The sequence below is a fragment of the Aptenodytes forsteri genome, unplaced genomic scaffold, assembly GCF_000699145.1.
Source record: "Aptenodytes forsteri isolate BGI_AS27 unplaced genomic scaffold, ASM69914v1 Scaffold479, whole genome shotgun sequence".
Taxonomy (NCBI): domain Eukaryota; kingdom Metazoa; phylum Chordata; class Aves; order Sphenisciformes; family Spheniscidae; genus Aptenodytes; species Aptenodytes forsteri.
This window is the reverse complement of record NW_008794627.1, coordinates 874,887-892,281: the sequence shown is the minus strand read 5'-3', so window position 1 is coordinate 892,281 and position 17,395 is coordinate 874,887. Positions and strand designations below refer to the sequence as shown.

At 37.9% G+C, this 17,395-nt stretch overlaps 1 protein-coding gene across 1 annotated transcript in view; it reads left to right on the top strand.

Annotated features, from left to right (window-relative positions):
* Positions 1-17,395, top strand: part of SYNE2 (spectrin repeat containing nuclear envelope protein 2) — a 200,260-nt gene that overhangs the window by 77,947 nt on the left and 104,918 nt on the right. Inside the window, exons 47-55 of the mRNA XM_009273371.2 lie at positions 2,097-2,252; positions 2,654-2,919; positions 4,076-6,182; positions 7,726-8,048; positions 9,046-9,190; positions 9,928-10,143; positions 10,529-10,794; positions 11,498-11,654; positions 14,427-14,582. Coding sequence (XP_009271646.1) covers positions 2,097-2,252; positions 2,654-2,919; positions 4,076-6,182; positions 7,726-8,048; positions 9,046-9,190; positions 9,928-10,143; positions 10,529-10,794; positions 11,498-11,654; positions 14,427-14,582 — 3,792 coding nt within the window. The remainder of the gene's footprint in view (positions 1-2,096; positions 2,253-2,653; positions 2,920-4,075; positions 6,183-7,725; positions 8,049-9,045; positions 9,191-9,927; positions 10,144-10,528; positions 10,795-11,497; positions 11,655-14,426; positions 14,583-17,395) is intronic.

Genomic DNA, 17,395 nt, shown 5'->3' with positions numbered 1-17,395 from the left:
GTGGGGTCAGGCAGTTGGACTAGATGATCATTGTAGGTCCCTTCCAACTGAAAATATTCTATTCTTCTATTCTCTATTCTATTCTATTCTATTCTATTCTATTCTATTCTATGCTATGCTATGCTATGCTATGCTATGCTATTCCATTCCATTCCATTCCATTCCATTCCATTCCAAATTGACTGATTTTCACTTCTAAATGTGATCTGTAAATGTTTGTATTCAATCGATTTGGAGCTTGCAAAGGGACGGGAAAGTAGGTTCTGCTGATTTCCTGAGGAAGGCGTTGGATAAGAAAGGATTTAGACTGTGGGCTCTACTCTAGCCTGAAGCCAGAGTCATATTTGGCATTTTCCCACAGGCCTGCACTGTGAAGAGTCAGCAGGGGAGCCCTGGCTTTGTACCTGAAGAACAGTAGCTGGTTAGCAACCCCTGTTCTCTTCCCTTCTCATATTTTCCTCCCTCTCCAACCATCTGATAGACTGAAAAACTATGGGAAACATTAAAACTATTGTGTGGGGAGATCAACGCTATCTGTGTGTCTGTGAATCTGGGGAGGCAGTGCCATGGTGTACGTTGAGAACGTCATACAGACAAGCAAAACATGTACACAGCAACCCTGAGGTTTTTCGTAGTGTCAGGACACTTACTTTTTTGTGTGTTTTGATGCGTTTATATTTCAATCTGGTAAAGTGGATTTCCTCCTCACTCTGTGATAGCTTAGCTGAGGTTTTCTGCTTATTTCAGTTCTATGGCACTCCAGAGTCTCTTAAAATGAAATCTTATGTCTGAATTGATACAACTGTTATGGATGTATACACAGAGAAATGGAAAATTTCTCTGACTATTTCATGAGTGGTGCCCTTCAGTTTTGACTGAAAATAACGAAAAGAGTTCAAATAAATAGAATTACTCTTTTCCAATAATGTCTACAATGTGCTACATGTTTCCCACACTTGGAAACAGATATATTTTGTATAGCTCATGACCAACAAAGAGACAGACAACAGTGACAACTTACAAGTGATATGGCTGCAGGGACAGCTGGCTGCTTCCTAGTAAAATAGTATCTAAAGTAGCAATACAGTAAGTTTATCAAACAAGAATTTTTTGTCATTGCTTATTTTATATGTTGGTACCATGAAGAAGCTCACACTATAGTCATATCTGTATATTTGTATGCATTCACTCATATGAAGTCTATACGTGGAACAGATCACATTTTACACCAGATAGGACAGTACTGGGGGAAGGGAAATGCAGAAAGATTTTTAAGGTGTTGCCAGGTGACCCAGTAAGCCTGTGACATTTCATTTATGTTGTTGTCTGCAATAGCTGAAGGTGATTTAGAGGATTATGTTTTACATCTGAACTGGAGCTGGCTAAGAGCATCCACTTGGGCAATGACCTCAGCTCAGCTGATGGGCTGTTAAACCTGGTCACACCTCAAGTGACTTGTTCTTCTGAATTTGTGGGAATTGATGGCAGTGCTAGGGACTGGCTCTGGAGCCCCCCATTCCCTTCCTCCCCACCCCAGTTGAGACATGGCTCCCTGACACTCTCATCTTACCCCTGATTTTGGATAGTTGTGGCAGCAGCAGCCGTGGCTTTGTGTCACAGCCAAGCTGCTTCATGCATGAGTCGCCCCGTGAAGAGCAGTTGAAGAGGTGGTCCTGGTGAAGGACACAGCAGTATATCAAGGCAGGTGCTGAGCAGAAGGAATATGGGTATGAGGAGAGGTTAAAGGTCCATGAATGTGTAAGGAGGAGGGGGAGAAGACAGGATAGACCTGTGAATTTATCAGTAGCAGACGTGGGTGCAGGGAGGATATTATTTGAAGGTGGTGATATCAGAGTTTCAAACTTAAGGGCAGAGATTTCATAGCTATCTGAGCAGTGCTGGCAAGCCAGGGTGACTGCAGCAGTGGGGGGCAGTGATGGAGGTCCCAGCCTCTGGGTCCTGGTTGACCCCCAGAGACTGTGGGGGAAGCCACAGCAGGATTTAGGTATGGCTTAAAAATGTGAAGCAAAGTGTTGCAGTCAGCAAACTTGTTGGTTTAGGACCTTCAGAAATAAGAATCCCGTTTTGCATTGTAGGACACAGGTGCAGAAGTGGTTATCCAGAAGGAACTATTTCCTGGAGTGCAAGTAAACACTGAATATTTTGAAGAGGAACAAAAGGTCAATGAGCTGAAAAATGAAGTGGCTGAACTGGATATCGTGCTCATAAATGAACAACTGAAAGAGCTGGAGGTATGGAAATTGCAAAGCCATTCCTCGTTGTTAACGTAGTGATACACTTACAGAATTATGAATCACTTGGGCAAAACAAAATTGTTTCATGTAGTCGTATCTAAAGTTTGACTGCATGATTAGTCAGTTTGTCTACCAAGTAATCTACAAACACTGTGCCTTAATGCAAATATGTCCATGTAAATACCATATTTTGTACTGCTTTTCTAGAGTGCAATAGTAGATATACCTGTGATTGCGTGTGTGCTTCCATGATGTGCACAGGCATGCGTGCTCATTTGCATGTGACTGAGCAAGCGTATGTTTGTAGATGAATCAGTATTTAACTGTATTTTGTGCTGAAAGCTGAAAGTGTTTAAGATCCTCTTTTAATCCTCTCTCTGTGGTGGGCTTGATTGTAGAATTTACAAACTGAACTGGAAACATGGAAAGCAAAATCTTTGTGTCATAGTCAAGAAGCATTTCACAATGCAACAGGATCAAACAGAGCAGAGCTGCAAACCACAGAGCCTGCAGTGCCCTGCTGGGACAGGCTGCTTCAAGAACTAGATGCTGTTAAGGCAGTGAAGCGACAACAGTACTGTTTAATTAATGAATACCAGAAAAATCTTTCTGCTGCGCAGTCCTCAATGAAAAATTTGTCAACAGAAAAAGATAGCATAAAAATGTAAGTATAGTTGAGGGTTTGTGTTAATAGGTTGCAGAACAAATACGGTCCTAGACTGAATTTCGTGCCATTCTTCAATAATGCTCAGACAAGAATACGGTGTTTTATCCATCTCGTTAAAGTTAGGTAGCAAGAGAAGTCTCACAGGTTTATAAGTTTAAACAGCCTTAAACAGAAGCATTTCTGGTGGTTCTCTGCTATCCTTTAGCAACATCTACTATTTTTATTTTTTAGGCAAAGCAAAGAAATGGTTGCTGTGCTAAAAACCTATATAAAAGCCATATTAAAATATTTTTGCAAAAATATGGCAGATGTGAAATATTTTTCTTTAAGGACTCATCAGTTCTAATTTTTTTCTGAGTGAAACATCTCATTACTCTGAAAATTAACCTTATTTGATAGGAAGAATTCTGTGGCAATAAATAAGTCCACAGTACCAATTCAGAGGTAACCAACGCACACAAAATATTTAGTGCCTTTTATGAATTAGCCTTCAAAACATGGAACTAGCCTATCGGTCACAGTAATGTATCATAATAATTTGAAAATCTTTAAAATAATTTATAAAATTTTTAATTTACAGAAAAGAGATTGAAAAAAATTGAATAAAAATCTAGCTACTAAATGTATTTTATGTGGGAATTTCAAAATACCCCTGGAAATAAAAGATCAGTAGATAAACTCCTCCAAATCAATCTTGAACGAATGGGAATTTTTGAAGTTTTTCATACAAATAAGTTTTATCTTCATTGTAAATCAGAAATTATCATAAAATGTTGTTAATTCGCTTAGAGATGACTTAACACTATTGTTGATTTTTAAAATTTTATTTATTGTAACTTTAAAGGGAGGCTACATTCCTTTAGGACATAACACATTCTATATCAGTATATACTGCAATTTTAGAGAATATACATTAGAATATACCTTTCCTGCAGAGATATCTAGAAATAACTAATGCTGTACAGATAAGCAAGAAATAATGATACTGCAATGGTGGTTAGGAAATTTGTGAGAGAACATTGAGAGATACCTGTGATTAAGTGAATAAAGTGAGTGAATCATTTTCTAAACAGTTAAATTCTCTTTTCAAAACGTGTCTAGTCCATGTTTTAGGAGAATTTTTTTTTTTAAACGCTACTCATATTTTTGGCAGGGGTCCTATGAATAACACAGTTCTTCTGGAGAAAATTAAGGCATGCATAGAGTCCTTACAAAAAGAAAGAGATGTCTTAAACCAGTTGAAAACTCAGCAAGAAAGTTTATCTCAGCATTTAACATGCATGGATAAAGTGTTAACCGAAAGCCAAATGAGGCAACTGGAGCAATGGTGGCAACACATGGAACAAACAGTGCAAAAGAAACATGATCAAGTTGTGGCAGAAATCGACGAATTTAACCTGCTTATGAATAAAGCACAGGATATTCAGAGGCTGATACAAGAACAGTGTTTACAGGCAGAGTTATATTCCTCATCTGAAGGAAAAGCCAAATACCCTGTACTTTGGACCACAGAGCTACAGGACATTAAACATGGTCTTTCTCTATTAAAAAGAAGGATTGAACTGCAGATGAAAAGAATTTGGAGCGATCAAGAGAAGGTAGCTTTGGAGAACTCTATACATGATTTGCAGAGCAAATTGGAAGCATTATCAGCGCAACAAACTCCTCGAGAGGATGTTCAGATCAGCGGTCCTGCTCTCATGAAACATGAAATGATGAAGAGGCTGAAAGAAAATATTTCATGGGTCAAAGATTCACTGTCGTCTCTTGATCAGAAAGCAGCACTTTTCCCCAGTGATGTTAAATCACAGATCAGAAGTTGTCAGCTTATGAGCACAGAAGTTCTAAACAGAGAGCCTGTGATTGTATCACTGGATTATGGGCTCCAGCACATCGTTCCCAGCTTGAAGCCAGAGGAGATCTCTGATATGACTTTCCTTTTACAAACATTGCAGAATTCATACAAGGCTCTTGTTTTAAAATCAGCTCAAAGCTTACAGCACCTAGAGCTCCAGATGGAGGAGAGGCAAAGACTTATTGCAGAAGTAGAAAAAGTTCACTGTCAGCTTCAAAATGCTGAGATGCTTGCCAGGCCTGACATGAACCAAACCAGCACATGGTCAGAATTAATCAATCAACAAGCCATTTTAAAGGAGATTTTAAAGGACATACAGGAAATAGAAGGGCTTATCTCATCCCACTGCAAAGAGAGTCAGGTGACAGCTGGGGAACTGAGCCTGTCTGAACAACTATTTTTGATTGATCAGTTAAGAAGTCTGAAGAGTAGAGCAAGGAAGACACAGAGGCAAATTCAGAGTAAACTTCATGAAGTAGAAAAAAATATAGCTATCTACAGAGAGTTTGCTGAAGGAGTAACTTCATTGCAGCAAGATCTTAATGATCTACAGTATGGTGAAATGAACCTGGAGGAAGATGAATTATTAGGTGCCAAGCAGGACGTGAAGGATAAATGCAAAGCACTTAAAGAAAAAGTATTAGCTTTTCAGTCCAATTTGTCACAAATAATGAAGTACAAAGAAATCTTTGAATGCATAGGTCTAAAATGGGACTCACTGCAGCTGGATGAATTGCAAACTAAATTTTTTAAAATTAAAAATAAAATTAAAGGGAAGATAATACACTTTGATAATGTTGTTAGGGAATGCGATAAGATTCAAGCATTGCTAAATGAAATCCAGACTATGACATCCACTGTAAGAAAAGAAGTTAACATCCTAAATAGCTCTAGCTCTTCTCCTGCTGAGAATCTTATATCTGCACAGATTCTGTTTCAGACAGTTCAGCAAATCTTGTACTTAACCCAGGAGGCAGCAAATCAAATAAACAAAAATGAGGTCTTTGATACACCATTCAAAGACTCTAAGAGGAAAGAAATAAAGAGCCTGGAGAAAGATGTTGAGGGATTGAATCAGTTTCTTCAAAACTTGGTCTCTGGTCTCCAGTGTGTAAACAAGGAAGATATCCAGAATGAAGTAGAACATATATTCCACATCATAAAGCATATTCAATTAGAGCTCCAGCAGCCCTTTCTGATAGACATAAAAATAATGCAGTATGAAAAGATGCGATGGGAAGCAATTCAGAATATGATGCAAGCGAAGTTTTCTGCTATAAAATGTATAATGGAAAAACAGAGGGAAAACCAAGAAGAAAAATCTCTTCCTACTGGTATAGAAACAAAACTAGAGACACTGCAAGATCATGAAATACAGCTGAAGACAGACATTGCTGCCCGTGTTGTAAGTATATTTAATAAAATAAGGTATGGCCATATGTCTTTTCCCAATAATTAGATTAGGTGTCTGTGACTGTAGTATTTATATTTTCATGACTTATATCCTCCTTTTATTCTAATAACTGAATTGGCCCATCATCATCTCTGCATTGGTGGATATGATGGGAATCATGATAAGAAACTAAGGATACAAAGACATTAGTAGTATTGTTTGATTATAATCAAGCAGTGGGGATTAGCACAAGAAAAGAAAGGTAAGAGGGAGGAAGGAAAAGGTTGTGTTGAAATATTGAGCTGAAGAGAGACTGGGTGCAATCGTCCTGGGATTATTTTTGGGACTGATTTTATGTAATATTTTCAATAGTGACAGTGATGAAAAAACTAGAAGTTCCTTGTTTCTACTATAAAGAAAAAGCTTACCAGTTGGGAATGATCGAGGAGAGTAAAGCACAGGCCAAACCAATGTGATCAGGCCTCAGGGAGGGTGAGCAAAGGAAAGGCAACAGGGATCTAAGGCTTTAAAAGAAGTATATAAGGCATTGATAAGGCATTGCTGGAGGAGCGACCTGATTCTTGATGCTTTTGTCAGGAAAGGTCCACTCAAACTGGAACAGATGCTGTTAGAAGGATGAGGAATGTTGAGGGCAGTTAATAAAACTGAATTTGCTCAACCTGGTAAGCTGAGGGCAAGTGGGAAATCTAGCTGAGAAATGTAATTAGGTTGGAGGTAGACTTACTGGATGGAAAAGGACTGCTTAAGCTAAAGGGCAGTGTTAATACAAGGAGAAAGAGTTAGTGAATAACTTTATGTTGGAAACCAGAAGAGTGGTAACCTTCATAGCAGAGAGGTTCTGGAACTGTGTCCTGGTCAAGACGACCTGTGCCCTGACTGCCCAAGAGATCAATGGATACAAATGAGGAAATATGAGGTAGTAGCTAATAACAGGGGGAGGGACTCAGCGTCCCTGATGGACTTATAGTCCTGCTGCCAGATTTCCTGGTTTGCTGTGCTTTATCTTCACTGCTTGGGTATTGTGTGGGAAGCACAATGCCAAAGTTTCTCTGCCCTGTGGGAATCCAAGAGCTGGCAAAGTCACACATCATTCTGTGTATAAATACATACAAGAATAGGGTTTAGCGAGAAGCAGTTTGGCAAGTCATAGTGGAGGTATCCCCTGGAGCAGAATAAAGCATCGATGTGTGGGCCTTCCTTGTCTGAACGGGACGTATACTGCCATGTCCGTAAGGAATCTTACGGTTCTTGTGTCCTGCCATCCTTCTCTTTGGACTTCTCCAGTATTGGCAGTTCCCTCATAACCCCTGTTCCTATGATTGAGGGCAATCAATCCACAGGTTACAGCACTACTCTCTGACTACCTAGGTAGCAGAATACATTTGCCTTGTGTCCTCCCTCACCTCCTCAGGCCAATTCTGGGAGCATTGGCCTCAAAGACATCCAGGTGTGAAATTCTGAGAAGGCCATCTGGTGATCCAGAGGAGCACAGCAGTCTTTCTTGATTGTTCCTTTGTCTTTTTAACACTTTCAGAGTGCTCTGGAGGAGGCATGTAAGACTGGTGAGCTTTATACCAAGGCTGTTCAGAGGGCTGCCAGGTTCCTCGAGGACTATGAAGCTCAAGTCAAGTCTGCCGCAGCAGAGCTTGGTAGCTCAGAGGAGGTCCATCAAACCTCACAATGGAAACAAGAAGAGTTCAACTCTGCAAAGGCTGATATAGAAAACCTGTACTCCAAGCTGAAAAACCTAGTGAAACCAGAAGACAAAATATGTCTGGAAAATACTTTAACAGAACTAGTCAATAAGAGTTTGGCATTAAGGGAGAAGGCTCAAAGAAAGGAAGCTGATGAACAGAGGTAGGTTCAAGAGATCTTCCTAGATCGTGTTCCTTATTATGAGAAATTTGACTGATAATAAATGCAGCGTTGTTTCTGCTTTGCTAGAACCAGGTAATTCAGCAGAAAGAACTGTAAGCATTTCTGTTGTTCCCACATGTGATTATAATGGAAGGAAAATTACCAGACAATAAGCATATTGCTAATTATTTACAATGCAATCATTTTTAGTATATTCCAAAAAGTATGTATGGGGCTCGATTGAGTGTCATATGGTGCCAGAATCAGAAGAAGGCACATTTCCACATTCTCCAGTTCCATGCTGGTGCAGGTTAGAATAGTATTCAGAGGGGCCCTAATGCATGTCTTCCATAGGCTATTCTGATGGCTTGAGAAAGTAAAGACCAAACGAGATGCAGGCCATAGTTTCCTTCCTTCAAATATAGGTATGGAAGAGAACTGAAGGGCCTTCAGATACATGTACAGAAAAAGTTTGGGAGATAGAGTAAAGGATTTTTAAATTGCTTGCTCATGATCCAGTGCTTTTGGTTCTATTGAGCATAACCTTAAAATCTGCTTTTGTAATCAAAGAATTGGATGACTTTAAAGGCTTTGGTAATAGAAGAGATGATAAGATACAAGAAATTGGAATTGTACAGACCATACATCGTAGGGACAAATAGAATGTGTGTTACAAACTGGGAACTAATTTTTTGGGAATGTCTGAGGAGGATGGAGACTTAGATCAAGCCATACAATTCTTTTGAGCAGCTCCATGGCCGATATATGGATATACATACCTATATTTCTTTACCTCTGGGGCATTTGTACCTGCATCTAAAGTATCTCAGATATCGGACCTGAAGTGTATAACAAATGATAATTGAAGATAACTTGCAAAATAGTAAGGACTATTAGTTCAGAAGTTTGGTGGTTTTTTTAATTCTAGTGGACAGTATGGTTGGAGAGAGGAGCAACCACAACAGATTTTAATTGTTCTATTAATTGTTTCCTACAGGTATTTTGAAAAATACAAAAGCTACACAAAAGCCAAAGATAAGGTGTGTGATAATCTTAACAAACTGGAAAAGATGCTTAGACAGTCTTTGTCTCAAATACCAATGTCTTATAAAGAAGCTTTGGAGCACTTAGAAGAAAGCAAGGTAAGAGAGGCTCTGAAGAACTTGAAAAGCTCATGCAAAATGGTGATATAGCAGCTATGCACACCACATGACATCGTAGCAGAAAGAAGTGAAATTCTTTATCCTGTATTTATGTATATATAAAACCACAGAATATATTTATATACCTATAAAAAGACTGGATTATAATAGACCATGTAAAATGAGTACATCTTATTGTTGTAGAAATCAAACATTATCTGTGCTTAAGATAGTGTTGCATTTCTGTTCAGATCCCTCATTGGTTCTTTGCAGGACCAGGACTGATCAGATTTCTAACATTGCCATTGTTTTCCCTCAGAAGTGAAAATCGGAGAATTTCCAGTTTCCTCACCCAGGACTCTTGCTGCCTCCCCACCAGAACTCTGCTATAATGAACCTTTTTGCTGTCTTCTTTTTTAGTACTCATCATATTACAGGCTTGTCATTTTATATATCTGTAACTCCTGCTCATTTCTCTTCCCTTCCAAATAACCAGAAAGAAGTAAGAACAACCTAATTGCCTGGGCACACTGTTCTTCTGTTTGTTTTGTTTGTTTTATTTACCCCATCTTTCTCCACAGTCCTAGCCAACAGAATTCCCTCATTACAACTGTGTTTAACCAGCTCAGTGAAGTGATTGCCATTTTATTAGAGGATTCTAATCATGTCACTTAATGCTTCATTAACACTTCTGACTGTATTGTTTTACTTATTTACTTGTTTATTTTTGCAATAAGATTTTAGTCTCCAACATCAACTCAGCTGAAGATGATCTTGTGAAGCTGAGGCAGGTCTCTGGAGAGCTGAGGAGATTATGCAAGAGAAGTGACAGGGCACTGGGCAGGATTGTAACAGTGCTGTGGGAAAATTGGCTGGGTTTGCTTGAGGCGGCAAAAGGGCTGGAAATTAACTGTGAAGAACTAAAGCAGGAATGGAAATTCATCAATGAAGAGGTGAGTTGCTCAACAAACTGTAAGTTTTGGGGAATGTGGTAGGGATGGGGCCCTCTGTAAAATGGCACGTAAAGGGCTGAGATCAGTGCAGAACATCATTTCCCACCCACTGATCAGACAGTCAACCCCAGTCTTTCTTGAACCCTGGAGTCAAAAATGATGGGGATATTTATAGTATAAATTCTCTGAGCCCGGAACAACTCTGTGTGTGGTTATGTGATTTGTTAGAGCAAACCCAAATGTTTTGGCACACTTCAGGGGTTCAAGCTCTCCGGCTATGTAATTCCCAGTACTTAATCACGTGTATGAGTAAATGAATAATGTAACTTAAGGTGATGGAATAAAAAAGCACTTTATCTCATGCTTTGACATGCTGTTTACTTAGCTGGAACGAGAAACAATAATTCTTGATAAGCTCCAGGAAGAACAGCCAGAAAGTCTTAAAGAGAAAGAAAAGGCCACCAGAGAGGAACTGATAGAATTACTAGATTTTGTGAACTCATTTGAGGAAAACATCAACCAGCAACAGCTCCTCTTATTCTTACTTCTTCACCGAATAAGAAACATCCTGAATACATCTGAAAATACTGAGGCAGAAGCTGCCCTTCCCGCCTTACGTGAGATAAGGGCAATGCAGGATCGCTGTAAAAAGTAAGTGGTGTGAAATTTCTGTTGAAAATATGACAGGACTACTTATAAGCACAGCATTTTATTGGGTATTAAAGAATATATGAAAGCTGTAATGCACTTAAAAAGATAATGAATGCCCTACTGGGTCAGACCAATGCTCCATCTAACCCATCTGCTGTCTCCAGCATGGGCACTGGGAGACAGTAGCTAGGGAAAAGACCTGAGCCTGGCCATATTGTGTGTGGGCTGCAATTTGTGTTCAAATGTAGAAGGAATCAGAAGGGATGATGGTTGAACAACTCAACTTTTGCCTTACTGAGTGCCACTGTTTAAAATTTGCCTCAATTATTTTTTGCAAATCTGTGATTGTACTCACCCTTCTCCATGCCTGCTTTTTGACATGGAAATCTTTGTGAATGTCTTCTGCTCTGCCAGCATTTTCAGACTCCAAGAACCTGAGGTCTGTTTGCTGTTCAAATATGCACGCTATCTGATTTGGTCTACCAAACGTACTTTGTTTAGCAATATCTGAAGACTCATTTTTGAAGAAACTGAGGCAACAAAGGATGGAAACTCAGAGATTTAGTTACAGAAAATAATATTAAAATGCAGACAAATGTGTTTCATATATATTTTAAAAATATCTGTATTAAGCATACTCTTTGATTACTCCTACTTAGTGCAGAGTGTAACACAATATATTCTTGCTGGAAATCTTTCATAGGTTGGATGAAAAGACTCAAGACCATAAGGATTCTGTACAAGCTGAGATTCAAGAGAGGAACAAGATCATTGAAGAAATAAGTGCTGTGACAAATGCGTTACAGAATGCTGCATCTGTGTCATTACAAGATGCTACTGGAAAGGCAGGACAACTGGAGGTTGGTAACGGCTCTGTTATTGTGTGGGGACAATTCGGAATATGTTCTCTTTTATGCTGGGGCTTGAACTTGCTCCAAATAAAATTAGTGTCAAAGTATATGCCTACGCACATTGACTTAAAGAGAATGAATATGGCTCAGCAGAATATGACTGGCCCTGCCATGTCCTTGGTTTGCATTCCTCTCCCTCTATGTGGTCCAGTTAGCAGGCACAGAAGTCTTTCCATATTGCAGAGATTCACAGCCAGCTGCATGCCTTTTAGGAAGGATTGCTTAGTGTACATCCTGCGCCCCTTCCCCCTCTGCGTACCTAGCCAGGGCAGCTTCAGATACTCTGGATTTTATGTCCCACATCAGGGGGTTAACCTGGTAAATGCTTTTTAGAAATCAAATTGTGATAAAGACCACAGTCTCCACCAGCAGCAACCAGCACTCTACAGCAACCCAGTCTATACATTTCTATCATTTCAGTATATTTTTGTTACCCTTTGAATTCTTGACTTTATGAAATGCTATTATTCCTAACACTTCCTGAATGTGGGTTTATTTACTTATTATTAGTTATATATGTTTCAATTTAGTCTTATTGTGTTTATATTACTATCTTAATTTTTAAACCTTGATCAAAAATGTATTTTTCATTATATTTAATTGAATTATCTTTTAACTATAGAACTTTATAATTTATTTATTCTAGCCTACTAAGGTCTATTACAAATTTGGGCTCTCTTTGTTGAGTCTTGTATAAAAACAATTTGGGGGTCCCCACCATGTATTTTCTTTAGAAGGTGGATGCTTGAAGCTGGCAAAGGGCTAGGAAACGTACAGAAGCCAAAGATCGTGGTGGCAGATACGAGCATTTTCCTAGGGGTTAGCATGAGAGAAAAATGTTAAGTACATCTTTAGGAAGTTCTGAAAACCCATGAGCCAGCATTACTGTGGTGAAACCTTGTGGATTTGTCTGAAAGGGCTGGTTTTCTATTTAAAATTATTTAGAATTAGAATTTAGAGTTAGGTCTCCTCTTTTACTCAGTTCTTTGTATCCAGGAAGAAGTGTTACCACTGCAGGTGCTTGCTGCCTGCTCTTTTTCCTCACATCCAAACTATGCTACTCTGAGCACCTGAAACTCACCCAAAAGTGAGTTTAGACCTTGTTCCTGTTCCTGACAGCAATTGGCACAAGCAAATGTTAGCAGCAATCCTGTCAAATGATTTCTCTGTAGCAGTATGTCACAGCAGGCCTGTTCCTGTTGAGAAGATTCAGCTGAAAGGATTGAAAAATCCTGTAATTTTACCTAATGCAAACACCAGTAAGCCAAAATCTGCAGGGCAATTTCATCCCTGCTTCCAAAGAAAACCTAGTTTCTATAAAATCTATAGCGTGATTCAGGGCTTCGTTGCATTTATTGAATGGAAATGCCTATTTCACTTCCAGATGAGAAATCTAGGTTAGCTGGGTGGCGAAGTTTAAACTCACCAACATAGATTAATATGCAAATGGGAAGTGATATCATCTAGTCCCCTAGGAAAAAAATTGCGACAGTTTTGACAGGCATCTGCTTTCCAGCTAAATAATCTGTGAAATGTGAACATGCATTTATATACAGAAACCGGTTTTCAGAGACATGCTTTGTTTTGGAGATGAGCACTGTAATTGATTCTTTCAAATTCAAGTCAGGGAATCTATAAACTCCCGTAAATGTTGGCACAATCTTCATTGGGCCATTTGACAACAACAGCCTTCTCTATGGTAGAATGAGGCACACAGCTGTTTCATGGTTTTGAGTTTTTTAATATCAGACCCAGTTGTCGTGGGATGGCAGGAACCAAATCAATCTCAGACTCTAACATATTTCTTCTGTGCATTGTATTTGTGTGAGGGAAAAGATTCCCAAGTGAAGACTAGGATTTAATGGATTACCATTACCCCTGATTGAAAAAGAAAAGGATGTTAATTTTAATGTCTTTTGTTGCCTGGGAGGAGCTTTAGATCATTTTCCCCAATAACTTGAGTTAACATTTGAGTTTCTCAAACAGCTGAGCATTGGGAAAAGGGACCATAAAGCAAACAAACAGAACTTTCCAACTTGAAATTCTAGAAAACCTTCGAAACAAATAAGTTGCTTCATTCTTTCTGCAAGAGGACTTAGATGGGATTTTATTTCTAGGCCACAGGCTGTAGACAGTTGTTCAAGTTTCTTTTATCTCATAAAACCTACATTCTTCATGCAGAACTAGAAACTACTGTTTTGAAAGGAGCCTGCTGTGCTGCTCTGCGTAATTGCCTGAAAGCAGATACTTCAGCTTGAAACCTGTTGCTTTTTGTGGCCTTTGTGTTGTTTATAATAATGAAGGCATGAACGTTGGCTATTAAACATCTTTCAAAGAGAAAATGCACTTTTGGCAAAAGGGAGAGCACAAAGGTTAACATTTAATCATAGGAGCACTTCAAATGATTACATTGCTATACCTGTCAATAAACATCAGTGCATCAGTTGCCTGACATGGAATAGTATCAAGTTTAATTAATTCTTACAGATTGAAAAGCATCATTTGATTAAATGAGTGAGTATTTCTCAAAGTTAATCTGCTTGCAGGGGTAGTCAAATTAGGTTTGATATCACAAAAACACTTTTCCAAACCATAATCATGGTAGGAAATATAAAACACAATATGTATGTATCTATATATACACATATGTACATATACACACATGCACATGCACTCAGTAAAAACTGGGTAAAACTGCTGAAGTTACTCTTAATTTTGTAGGAGGTTCAGAGCGTGATCAGTAAAGAAAGTCAAACTCTAAAGGATATCATGGAGAAACTCCGGATCAAGTATTCTGAAAAGTATACAATAGTTCCTGCAGAGATCGAAACACAGCTGGAGGAGTGCAAGAAAGTATTGCAAGACCTAGAAGACAAGGTAACTGTTGATGTAATTTTCATATTTACCTTTTTGTAATGTATAAATAAGTACAGCAATATTTCATGAGTATTGTAACTATAAATTTCCACTTGAAACATTGATTATTTTCATTTGCATTTTCCTCTCAGTGAAAATGTATGCATGAGGAAAGATTCCTCATGCTAACTGTCTCCTTTTAGAATAACCTTACAGTAAGCAGTGTGAATATAATATTTTTCTTTTCCGTTAAAAGAGGACAGGCAGAACCACTAGCAACAAAGTCTTGGATATGATATGGATCCTGTCTTCTATCCAGTCTGATTATTAAACTGAACTAGTAGTCAAAGTTGTTTGGGAAGTTTGTATAGCTTAACTGAGAAGATATTTTCAAAATTGGACTTTTGAAACCGGATTTTTTTAATCTAATTTGCACACACGGTAGGCTATCACAGCATGGTTCTTTATACCACCCCTCGGGACATGGCTGCATTCCTTTAAAAGCAGGCAGGGAATTTAAATAACTAAATAACATTGCCTTGGCTTTTTGCAATGTTTTCTATCTACAGGGGGCATAAACTGAAAGCAAAATTAAAGGAAAATGGAGTAATACTGTAAGTTTGGGGTCAAATTTTAGCCTGGTATAATTATCATTGTTATTTATTCATTTGTGTTACTTATAAAAAGAAAAAAATATTTCAGTTCTCTTATTTCAGAAATAATAATCTTTAATGCTAATTTTAAAGGCTAAATCTCAGTTAATTTGATAAAACTTGAAAGTTTAATAAAACGATTTTGAAATGCAGTTACTTGGTAGTGTCTGTCAGATTATTCATTCATTTTATGTTGCATTAAATATTTAGATATATATTCATTACAGCTTATTAGTTTAAATATTTCAGTTCTCTTATTTCAGAAATAATAATCTTTAATGCTAATTTTAAAGGCTAAATCTCAGTTAATTTGATAAAACTTGAAAGTTTAATAAAACGATTTTGAAATGCAGTTACTTGGTAGTGTCTGTCAGATTATTCATTCATTTTATGTTGCATTAAATATTTAGATATATATTCATTACAGCTTATTAGTTTTAATTTAGTTAACTTCATAGTTCATGTTTCAACATGGAACCAGTCTTTTTAGAACCAATAACTGGGTCAGAGAGAGAAGGAGAAGGGAAGTAAAACAGTATTTATGCTTTGGGGTTTTTTTTGTTGTTTACTGTTTCATTTACTGAGATAAAAGATTATACCAGCGCACACGTTACATGTTGGAGTGAAAGAACTGGTCCTGGAAACTAGATAACATTTGCTTTTCATATTTAGGTAGTGGAAAACAATATAAACTATCTTGGAAGTTTTTAAAATGCATTTAGGAAACAAAATAAATCCTAGTGGAACTGGAGATCAGCTTAGTTACATACTAGGAGATACCAGCGTACGTTAAATTGAATTAACTTGTCATATTTTAATGGCATTCTGCTTTCTTCTAAATCTGCTAACCTAAAAATGAAAATAAATCATACTTTTGATGCCATGCATTTTATGTGAAAAATGGAATAAATTTATCCCAGCAAGAAGTCTTGAAATTAAAATCCTGCCCTACCAATGACCAGAGCATTGACAGATGCAGCGTTTTTTCTGAGGAAAGATGGGAAGTCCGTGCTTGGTCTGCTTTCTCATTTCCAACTGTGTCGCATCACTCATACATGTTTCTGTTCTATTTTGGAAACTAGCGCAACAAACATCAATAATTTTTTATGTTTGGTATACTCCAGGATAGTGGTAATGGTCAAGTGTTTAGTGATTACAGTCTGAGTTCCTTTTTCCAGGGAGTCTTAGGCACTAAGTACAGACTGGACTTCATAGGTTTTTTGTATAAGCAGGAGTATTTGAGAGGAGCGCTGTAGTTCTTTTTGCAGAGGAGCGCTGTATTTCTTTTTGCTAGATATTTATTTTGATTAATGTAATTTTATCAATACCTTACTATAGGTATTATTATATTGGTCTGACACTACATGGTGGAATCTATAAATAATAAATAATGTTAATAAAATTAAGAAATAAAAATTGATAAATAATTTATTAACTAAATAATGATCTCAATTCCTCTTCCCACAAAAAGGATAAAGTATAAGGAGCTTCAAACAAGAATAACTACTAAACTAGAAATCTTTTGCATCAATACAGCATAAAGCCGTTCAATGTGCATATGCCCCATAAATCCTAGGGCTGCAGCACACAAAGGATTTACCATTATTTAAAAATTTCCTGGGGCTTGGCTGACCTTAACAGCTAGCAGGGTTTAGTAAGAAAAGATGTTACTTTGGGCTAAGAGTAAGGACTTTCTCACTCCCTGCACTTCATCTAGTCCATAGTAACCTGGTACCTTAGTGTGTTGCTCAGTTCTGTGCTCAGGCAGTTACTCAACTTCAGCTTACTTGAGAGTTTTTCTCTTCACATAGAAAATCGGGCCCTCCAGTGTATTGATTTTTCATTTCTGTGGAGTTCTGCAGAGTAAAATTAAGTTCCACATACTTTATGGGGCTCAGAGCCTTTTATTTTAGTAATAAATCTCTAAATTTATATTTAGAAATTCACTATACATTGATGCACTTCCATATTCCCTTATTTGGTACATGGAAGTAATAGCTGTCAGCTGAGACATAAAGGTGTCATTCTAGGTTTCTTACAGCACAAATCTAAACGTGACCCTTTCCACAATGCAGCCTGATCAGCCTCTGTTACAGATTAGAACAGGAGCAGTTGAAGCGAAGCACCCATTGTTTCTTCAGGGATTGCCTTTCTTGACCAGTCATTTTTGAGTGAGAGGAA